The sequence below is a fragment of the Phaethon aethereus genome, assembly GCF_964289735.1.
Source record: "Phaethon aethereus genome assembly, chromosome: 5".
NCBI classification, from domain to species: domain Eukaryota; kingdom Metazoa; phylum Chordata; class Aves; order Phaethontiformes; family Phaethontidae; genus Phaethon; species Phaethon aethereus.
Window position 1 is genome coordinate 45,230,603 of NC_138579.1, and position 10,063 is coordinate 45,240,665.

The window sequence follows — 10,063 nt, forward strand, 5'->3', positions numbered from 1 at the left end:
GATTCCGGGCGGCAGATTCCGCGCTCCTCGCCCCGGGAGCAGGGCGGGAGGCAGCAGGACAGGCGGCTTGGGGTCACCGCGCCCCGTCTTCTCCCTCGGTGCCCCGCCGCGGCCCCTCAGGCCCCGCCGCCCAGACACCGGCCCGACGGCTCTGCCAACTCTGCCGAATCTGCCGGTGGGGGAAACGGCCGCGCAAGTCACGTGCCGCCGGCCAAATCTGCTGAGTGATGGCCCCGCCGCCATCTTGGTGCGGGGCAGGGGCGGGGCCCGGCGGAGGCGGGACCGAGCGCTGCTGCCCACCCCACGGCCCCACGCGCGGAGCCTGGTCGCGGAGGCAGGCGGGCGCTCTCCCGGCAGAACGCTTTATTGCGGCCAGTCCCCGTACAGAGGAGCCCGAGCCGGCCGTGCGGAGGGGAGACGAGACGAGACGAGACCCCAGGCACAGCCTGAAGAGCCCTGGGAGCGGCGGGGTGGGAGGCCCGCAGCCCCAGCAGTCCACGGGCGGGTCAGACGTAGCCGGGCTTCACCGACAAGCGGCGGCAGTTGGGGCAGCCCCGGGTCCCGTTGGTCTGGAGGCACCTGCAAAGAGAGGAGGTCGTTTCGGTGGGGGCTCCGCGGCCTGCGGCTCCCCCCGGCCGCTCTCACTGCTATTCTATATGTCAACCACATCACTTAGCGAAAAGCGCCCTCCCGCCATGGGCAAGGGTTTGACCTCCTCTCCGTAGAGGCACTTTACCACGTCGTTCCTCTACAAAAGTTCCTGTCCTGCTGGAGACAAATCCACAGAGCTCAGGGGGCACCTCTTGCTGCCCCATCGCTTAATCCCACTGCTGATCCCAGCATTGTGAGGCTGTGTTTTCAAATTCTTAATTTTCAGAACTAAGTGTTTTGCCACACTGATGTTCCTTCTAAAAATAAAATAATGGTACAGCTAACTTCTTTCATAGCAGTAGCACAGTAACAGACTGAACGCCTTCTTCACACCTCAGTGTACCTCTAGACAAGAGAGGAAGTGGAGGACAGTCAGGAAAAACCCAAACTGCCCCCGGAAGTCAAGAATGGATTCCCCAACAGGAATTAAATAAGAATCTCTGAACTCAGCTAAGCACCTGCAGGGTGAGGACATCAGTGAACAATCATTTAAAGGACAGAAGCGGGAGCAGGATGGATGTTACGGCTAAATCTCACCCTTCAAGGCCATGAGATTCACGACACTGCAGTGGGATCCTGCAGGGCACAGGAAAGCAGGACAAAGGCCAGGGGAACAGCATGCATAGGACTGTCTGACTCTGGCCACAAACAGCTCTTTCCTATGACTAACGTCATGACAAGGATCTTTATTACTTCCAGCTCATTACTTTAAGTGGAAGAAATGGGAGCAAGGCAGTGCCTGGAGCTGGTTGTTCTTCTCCCCAATGGACTCTCCACACATGCCACAGTACAGCTCCATCTCCTCCACACATTCATGGAACTTCACTACGTGGTCACGCAATTCTCGCTGCTGCCCCTGTGTGCGATAGATCCTTTCACACAGACAGTGGAGCTTCAGCAGGCCAAGCTACATGTGAAAGGCAAAAACATAAGAAAAGTGAACAACAAAGTGAAGACAACAGACCAGTAACAGAAGGAATGGAAACCACTACGGCCCCATCAGCCAGCTAGAGAAAAACCAGCACAAAAAGCTGCCCAAGGATCAGTCATAAGGACATTTGGTCTCTCAGCACTTCCTGCCATTAACACTACTGCTTTGTATTACAAGACGGGACACCAGGTTTGAGGCACTCTCCATCTCTTATCAAGATGGTTTTCCTGAGCTGTCCATAATGTATACTGTATTTCTCTTCCCTTTGCCTCCAGCCAGCACACAGTTCAACTGCTGCTTTGGGCAATAGTATTTTTCAAGAAGAGACCCCTAATCCTCTAGCTCTCTGCTTGTTTCATACCCCATTTTTACTGCTTCCCACTTCCCTTTGTTTATCCCACTGTGACTCCTCCCTAACTTTTCAGACTTGCATACTGATGATCATCTGTGCAACTGCCCACAACTAAACACTTTACAACAAAGCAAGTCCGAAGCATCGACTGGTTAATACAGACATGTTAATAAGCAATAACAAACCTGGATACTTCAATGCTCGGCTTCTTAAGTTGCCCGACAGAAGACTATGTACAGTGCTGAAGAGAAGTTATAGGATCTTACCTTGTTCCCTAATCCCTCTGCCAGCTCCTGTGCCTTGTCAATGCTTTCCAGAGCCTGTGAATGGAGAGCATGCATCATCAGTTCTCAGTCTGATGTATCAAAACCAGACTTGTATGAATGCCCTCTGGAAGTTATTAAAAGAAAGAGGTAAAGAGGTACAGAGTAGAATTTGGATAAACAAGCAACTCTGGAGATGCAAGATAGCTGTCTGGCAGATTTCCCTTCCTTCCCAAAAGTTCATACTTAAGAAAAGCTTGGTTTCTGAAAGCCCACAAATAATCCAAGAGCTACATTTCTGTTCTAGCCACACGGCACAAAGTAGGGGTATGATGTCGGCAGAGGCTGGTGTTTCCAAGCAGAGAGAATACAGACTTACTTAAACTCAGTCACATGTGCTCGCTGAGGTTGGGATGAAGCAAAAGCAAAGCAAGCCTTTTTCCCATCCTACCCTACAGGCTCAATAATTGTTGGGAAACTCAAATTCCACTTGTACAAGAGGGGAAGAAAGGGATCAGCACCACCAACACACCACACACTTCCATTTTTTCCTGGCTGTTGATATATCCACTTTGTCCTACTTACACATGGTGTCATGTAGGAGTGTACTACTATCTGTCTTTTTCAATCTGGAGGAAAGTATTTAGCGTAGCAGCTGTTATACCAAATGAGTCCCTACTTTCCCCTAGATGACACAGTGTTCCTCACTGTTCTGATCATCAGTCTCTGTTTTCCAGAACTATTGAGATCTGCTTTAGATTTGTCCTAGGGGAAGAGGTCTCTCTTGTGATGGGGTGGTTTTCAGGAGGAACATTGTAAAATTTCTAGCCTATGATTTGGCATTACTGCTCTTCTAGGAGAAGAGGACCAGGTGAGATGAAAGAATGCACTCTGAATGCAGAGGAGATGGCATTAGACCTGTGGTGGCAGCAACAGCCTAGGATAAAGAACTGGTAGAAGAGGGAAGCAGAAACTCAAGGCTGGCAGGTGGAACATATCTGAGAGCTGTGCCTAGGAAGAGTGCCTGTGTACTGGAAAACCCTGAAATTAATGACCGGGACTAAGAAAGTGAAGCATGTGGAGTGGGGGAAGAGATGCTGAGAAGTCCAGGGGACAGTCTGTCTTGGACAGGAATATGAGACTGCACAGGAGTTTGGGCAAGGAGGCCATGACAGCAGCCTGGGAGGATCTGCAGCAGTATTGACTACATGTAAATTAAAGGAAATGGACTAACTGGCCGAGGAGATGGAGAAGATGGAGGAAGCTAGAAGAACAGGGAATCTGTAAGTGGAAAGTTAGTAAACTGCTTTATTAGGTAACTGATATTGGGATGAGTACCATGAGAAATAGAAACTGGGACTGGCAAGTTGAGGAACAGGCTTGTGTGAGTATTCAGGGCTGTGACATTTGAGGAGATCACATTTGGGGCAATGTGCATAAAGTCCCTGACCCACCAGCACAGACTTCCCTCTAATGCCTGGACCAGTATACAAGATTCAACTATTCATTCTCTTCTTTTGTGGGTTTTGGTAAGATTAGGACTCTGTGCAAAGCCCTTGCCAGGCTCTCACAGATGAGGACTGCTTGTGATATCAGAGGGTGGCAATGGCTGGAGGTAGTATCAGTGGACGTAGGGGTTTGATGAGTGCTCTGAATATTCTGTTATGTAGAGGCCTGCCTGCCGTGTCCTGTCCCATTCTTTTGAATGTGAGAGATGAGTCTGGGACTGGATTACACAGAGCAATGTTTTTAAGTCCACAGTTTCTTCTTCCAATGCAAATGTAGTGATCACTTACTGAGATTGCAAGGTGTATCTCACCCAACTGAATCCCTGCTGTAGGCAACTCAATGCTGACAGCACCTTGAACTTGTCTTTCCTGATAGGTACGCACTTCATTTCCTAGTATCTGAGATGCTTAGTTTGAGCTAAAATTCCTTGTGTCTTCACATGAGTTCTAAGAGTGAATCTTCATCACATCTACAGCCAAACCAGCATCCTGGCACTGTGCAGGCATTCCAGGTTCTTCAGCACTAGTTCAAGGCTAACTTTGAGCAGCCCAGTAATGTTCCTACAGTGCAATCTGCTGCATCTAGTGCAATCTGGATTTTAACACACAGACACTGCCTAAGTGTTTTCATAATAAGTAATGTCACTCCCTTGTACTATATTGACCGGTTGTCTATTCCCCAAGTGATTTTCTGCTCTTATTTCTCTGTTTCACATCACAGTGTATATACCCTCAAAGTTGCTCTAGGAATTTGATGCCACGTTTGTCTGCAAAGCACATGGTGGAGCTGTAGAGCTGTCTAAACATCATCACTAACACAACGATGAGCTTAGTCATATAGCTAAAAAGTAGTCAGTGGAATCTATTTCAGAGCATAAGCATAAGCTGACTACCTACAATGGCAGGAGGCAGCTTCCTTCCCTCAGTGCTGGTTTCTGAGTGTAGTGCTTAAAGTCATCAGGACTGACTAATGAGACAATTCTGTAAGTTAGCAGTCTGACTCAGAACAGATGTTCATACTGTTAGTAACACATTCCTGGCTAAGAGGGACCATTCGGAGAAATGTAACTGTACAAGCAACAGACCCTGTTGGTAGAACCAAGGGGTACAGGTCTCTGCTGCACTTTGATGGGCGTACGGTTCAGGAAAAGACTGCGTGCTCTAATCTTGTCTAACAAGCTTCTGTAGAAACAAGTTGTAACTGACCTTGTCTAGCTCCTTCTGGATCATCCAGCATTTAGTCACTCCTAGCAGCACCTGGATCAGGCCCAGGCGGTTTCCAATCTCTGTCATGATGCTCATAGACGAATCGTACCGAGGAAAGGCCGTCTGCAGAAGCAGGGAGGAAAACACGTTTAGCTATGGCCTGCTTTTCACACCCTCTTGTTATCCCCTCTGTGCTTCCTGGCAGGAAAGAGCTGTACCTGCACGTCTTTGCGACTGCGATGGATGTCTGCAAAGCACAGCAGACACAGCGCTTGCAGAGGCCGGTCACCGTGCTGCAGGGCAATCTTCATGGACTCCTGAAAGAAATTGTCTTTGGTCAGTAAAAGAGCTTGTTCCTGGTTCAAAACAGCAAGGCTGGGACTGTGCACTCCAGCCACTGAAAGGTCAGCTCCAAAGAAATGGCACTATAAATGCCAAATAAATAAAGTCTCATTCATGTGTTCCTGACTGAGAGCCATTCATAGACCCAAACTTCTGAGGCCCTCTGGGCTACTGAAACCACAGCTCTGAGATTGGGAGGCAGCAGGAACATCTAGAGTCATGTGTGAATGCCATGGTATCTTCCTCCCACTCCTGTAGGTGAAATCCCCTTGCAGAGACCTTTTGACCGCTCTGTGTGTGCCTGCACCCTGTACCTCGCAGCAGTCCATAGCATCTGCCAAGCGCCCCAGCTTCCGATAGGCCACTGCCATGTGGTACTGGCTCATTGCACGGTACTTCAAGCTCCAGCCTTTTCCATAATCGTTCACCAGCTCAGCTGCTTTGCATGGGAAGAACAAAGCTTTCTCATAGTCCTGTAAGGCAGACAAGCAGACAGGCAGCAGTTACAGCAAAAATAAAGCAAAGAAAAAAAGGAACCATTTTTTATTTACTAACACTGCAACAGCTAGATTTCTGTACACCTTTCAACTCCTGCTGCTCCTCTTCCACATGCCATACTTCACTAGATGTTTTCATTGGATATCAAACTGTGGAAAGTGGAATTGCCATATACTGAATTCATATTACTCTCTGGGTTCAGGACACTGGGGCAATGACACAGCAAATGAATTTTATATAGTATGCCATCAGCATTACTCTGCAGGAACCATTTAGCCTCCTCTATAACCAAAGGCTGAAAACCTTCTCTGTTCTTACATCATTTCTGCTTTCAACATCTAAATGAAGCCCCCATGTTCTTCATATGGCAAGTCAGGATTTCCAAGAGGCTGGTTATCCACCATTGCAGGAAACAGGAACAAAGAATCATGGCCTTACCAAATCCACAGTAACTAATAATATATTTTCATTTTTAAGCATCTTGCTGCATTAAAAGTATTTTCAAAAGAAATCTTATTTTACAATATATACATAAAACTATTATCTAAATATCTAAATCCATTCTACAGTAGGTTACATGATACTGCAGAAATGAAGAAGTCCTCATATTTTTTAATTCTCCAAGATGCACAAAGGAAACCACAATTTCTAAAATTTCCTTTCTCCTTTCTTATTTCATACCTTAAAAGTATCCAGCAGAATGTTCTTTTCTTTATTTTTGGTATTATGAGGGAAGTTTACTGTTAGGTTTCAACACTTCAGTTGGCGAGCCTTCCATTAGTGACAAAAAGTCAAGATTTTGTGAGGAAAACCTATTTGTTGCCGTTTGTAATACAAGTTAGAACAAACAGATCACCCCCATCCTCAGTTCCTGCCTGGTCTTGCTCATATAAATAGTTATTTGCCTGCAAAAGTGGTAGAAATAGAGAATCCATGAGTCCTGGCTGCCAGCCCTGTGTGCAGACAGTACCTCCTCTGATGTGATCTTCTTTGAAGCCAAGTTTGATGTTTCCAACACACAGCTGCTTCTGCTGTGCTATAAAACCATTACAATAATCCTCCCATCCTTATGGTGAAGGAAAGTAATCAGTGATGATTTTACAAAGAAGAGATATTAGTTACAACGCTCTCTTAGTACTTCATTTTCTATAGCAAATAAGCTGAAATTCACACAATTTCCGATTTTTCCTGAATCCAGACAATCACCCTTCCATCCCTTACGTTACCGCACCTTTATCTGGGCGTAGAAGTTCCCAAGGCTGCAGCAGACTCGACACTCCAGCATCTTGTCATCATTGTTGTGTGCGTAGCGTAAAGCTTTCTCAAAGCACTCCAAAGCCTTCTGGAAAATGCTGAGGCCCAAGAATGCATTGCCCATGCTGAGGCTCACCTGGCCATTCAGCTGCAGGCTCACAGTGGTACCCTGCATGTTCAGGCAGGTCTTACAGTAAGAGATTGTTTTCTGGAATTCACAGAGTTTCTCATTGCTGCGAGCCAGGTTTAGGTAGCTCTCTGTAAGGTAATCCGGGTCCTCCAGCTCCCGTGCTGTGTCAATCTGTACCACTGCAAACTTTAAGTAGAAAAGACATTGTTTATAAAAGTGTGTAGTTTATTTAAACACAGCTCAAACACCCACAGAGCAGCACCCTGTACTGGAGGAGCGGCTCATCTCTGAGCAGGGCAGAGAAGTCCAGCAGCACAGACTGAGAAGCATCGTATACACCGAACAGTTATCTGGTGGTTTAAAAGGCCTACGAGCAGTCTGAAGAAACCTCTCCCGCTCTCCACACAGTCTCTGGGGCAAGGAAGATGAAGTGGGCTGGTGGTTAGTGGAAAAAGCTGTTAAATGGCCCTAAAGAGAAGCAGGTGAAGCAGGAAACATCAGACACAATGCAGCTCAGTTTTCTTTCACTCAGTTTAATTTATTCCATTTTCTCTGGAATTCTTAAGATATTGAAGTACTCTATTAATAAAGTATGTAAGCTACTTCTTTCATCAATTTTTTACTAACAAATTGCAGTCTTGACAGTTTTTGTTCTAGAATCTTCAGGATTCTTTGCATACAGTTCTCAAATTATTTGAAGTCTCTTTCTTTTAAACTGCGAACTCTTCTTAGCAGTGACTCCTTTGTGTTTTGCAATGAACCAAGTACACTGCTTTCTTGAATTGATACCAGTAGCAATGGTAAATATTTGGCAATTTTCTCAGTATGTGTTTTCGTTAGAGATTATCAGTTAGGTTTATGGATAACAATTCCCAAGGGCATCAATTACTTCCTTTTTGTATAGTGGCAACACATAATAATTTAAGCTACTAGAACATTTTATGTTCTTCACAAAATAAATAAAAAAACCTCAACCATAAAATGCATATGTTTGGGAATACATGTTCGCAGATTTCTTAGCACTTCAGGAAAGCTGCTATGTGGACCCAGTAATGCGCATTAGCTCATGTTCCCCACATTCCCTTACCTTTGTACAAGTTCTTCATTATTTCCTGATTGCCACAGCCTCTTTCCTTGGTGTGAAGTAGTTTTTCTCTCCAAAAGAGGTTGAGCATCATAACCCTTCTTACATCACAGTTAATTTCATGCCTTTAATTCTGACCCTCTTTCTCCTGGTATCTCCTCTCTCAGTGGCTTATCGCTAAAGTTCTCCTTCCTCTATCTTTGCTCACTCGTGGTATAAAATCTTCAGTTTGCCTGAAGCCATTTTTCCTTCCTAATACTGGGAAGGACTAAAATTCACTTACTCTGATCCCACTTTCTGTTCTCTTCTCAGGTAACAAATCAAGGTTCAGGTATACTGAGCCCACTCTTTTGCCTGTTTCTTGTTTTCCACGAAGCTTTCAGTATTGCCTTCAGGCAGCCCCATCTTACCCCCCTCTTCCCTAATCAGTCTGTTGTTTTTGCTACCACCTAATTCCACATCACTTGTCAGAATTGTTTTTCTTCAAATGTTTTCCAAGTGTATTAATATCCCTCTTTTCTTCTTCATCCTAAGCATTTAGTTTTAAGATAGGGCTTTGACATGTGCATGGATTTAGTACTAAGATTTCTCCCCTTGCCCCCCTTCTAAACAGAGCTACCAAAAACTTTTCAATGAGATGTGGGCACCCCCTTCATGTTTTGTGCTAAATGCTGAATGATTACCAGTCTAGTAAGAGGCAACCAAAACCATCAGGACAAGAGTATCAAGGCTCTTTAGCAAGACCCTATTTCAGGCTGGGATAGTTTCTTAAGACTATTACAACATCCTCTTGCCTTGCCTTCCAGATTCTTGAGTCACCCTCCCAAAAGCTGCCTGTTGCTCTCTATATACGTCCTGTTACTTCTCATATCCACACATAGCTTCTTTCTGTTCATTTAATCAAACACATTTATCCTCATGTATGATTACATACTCTTGAAATGTAACTTCAGCTTCTTTTTACCACTCTTCCATCAAGCTCCATATCCTTTCTTCTATGCTGTCCTGACAACTGGGAGCCAGGACACCTTCTCTTACCTCAACTGCCCTCCTGGAATACCTCTCACCCCCCACACCCCCCAAGGAAGTATCCTCTTTCCCCTCTTCATCATCCCCCTTGCAAACAATAATTGTATAAAAAACAATGCAAGATCTACATTAGATATCAAACAGCAGTTGAACAACAAGGTAGTAGACACGTCTCCACATGACTGCTGCTTATTCTACAGAATCCACTTGAAGACCTCCTTTTACACTGACACCCACTGTAAACAGCTTTAAGTGGAGCAAAGGCCCTGTTTTCATACCTTTTTCTGAAGCTTGATAACACAGTGTGCCTGCATGTGGGGAATAAATCAAGAAAGGTCCCCGTGATTCACTGGAGAACCTCAATAACCTGGGAATCCTGAGGGACCAGACCAAATGAAAAGTAGTATTCTATGTATCCTGTGGGCTGGAGCTATTCGTCAACGCAGTGATTACAGCAGCCCACAATAAGCACTCAGTAGCTGGTATGTTCTACTATACACAAAATAGAATCCCCGATTTCACATTCTAATCTCCATCCACTCTCCATAGTGGGTGTGACACAATGGCATGCATTCATCTCCAGTTGCCTTACCTTCAGCATATCTTTGTATCTGCCCATCTCTGCATGAGCAGTGATGAGGCAACCCAAAACCCGAAACCTGCCAGCAGGATCCGCAGACTTCTCCAAAACCCTCATCCAGACTTGTAGGGCCTTTTCGGTCTGGTTAGACTGGTAAAGATGGAGTCCTTTCTCTATCTGATGCTTTGTCTGGTCCTGACCCATCTCCCATGCATTAAAAAGCCTCATACACTAG

General features: G+C 45.6%; 1 protein-coding gene across 4 annotated transcripts; it reads right to left on the reverse strand.

Moving 5' to 3' along the window:
* Positions 1-506: 506 nt before the first annotated feature.
* RAPSN (receptor associated protein of the synapse) lies at positions 507-10,056 on the reverse strand (the record flags this gene model as incomplete). 4 transcript variants are annotated; one of them, XM_082000619.1, is made up of 8 exons in its annotated part: positions 507-579; positions 1,359-1,558; positions 2,201-2,254; positions 4,912-5,034; positions 5,130-5,228; positions 5,568-5,726; positions 6,983-7,321; positions 9,841-10,056. In XM_082000619.1, the coding sequence occupies 8 exons, from the start codon at positions 10,054-10,056 to the stop codon at positions 507-509; spliced, it is 1,263 nt and encodes a 420-aa protein (XP_081856745.1). The 4 variants fall into 4 exon arrangements, with proteins under 4 accessions (XP_081856745.1, XP_081856746.1, XP_081856747.1 ...); XM_082000620.1 differs by having other exon boundaries at positions 6,983-7,174; positions 9,841-10,032; XM_082000621.1 differs by having other exon boundaries at positions 7,142-7,321; positions 9,841-10,032.
* Between the last annotated feature and the right edge of the window lie 7 nt (positions 10,057-10,063).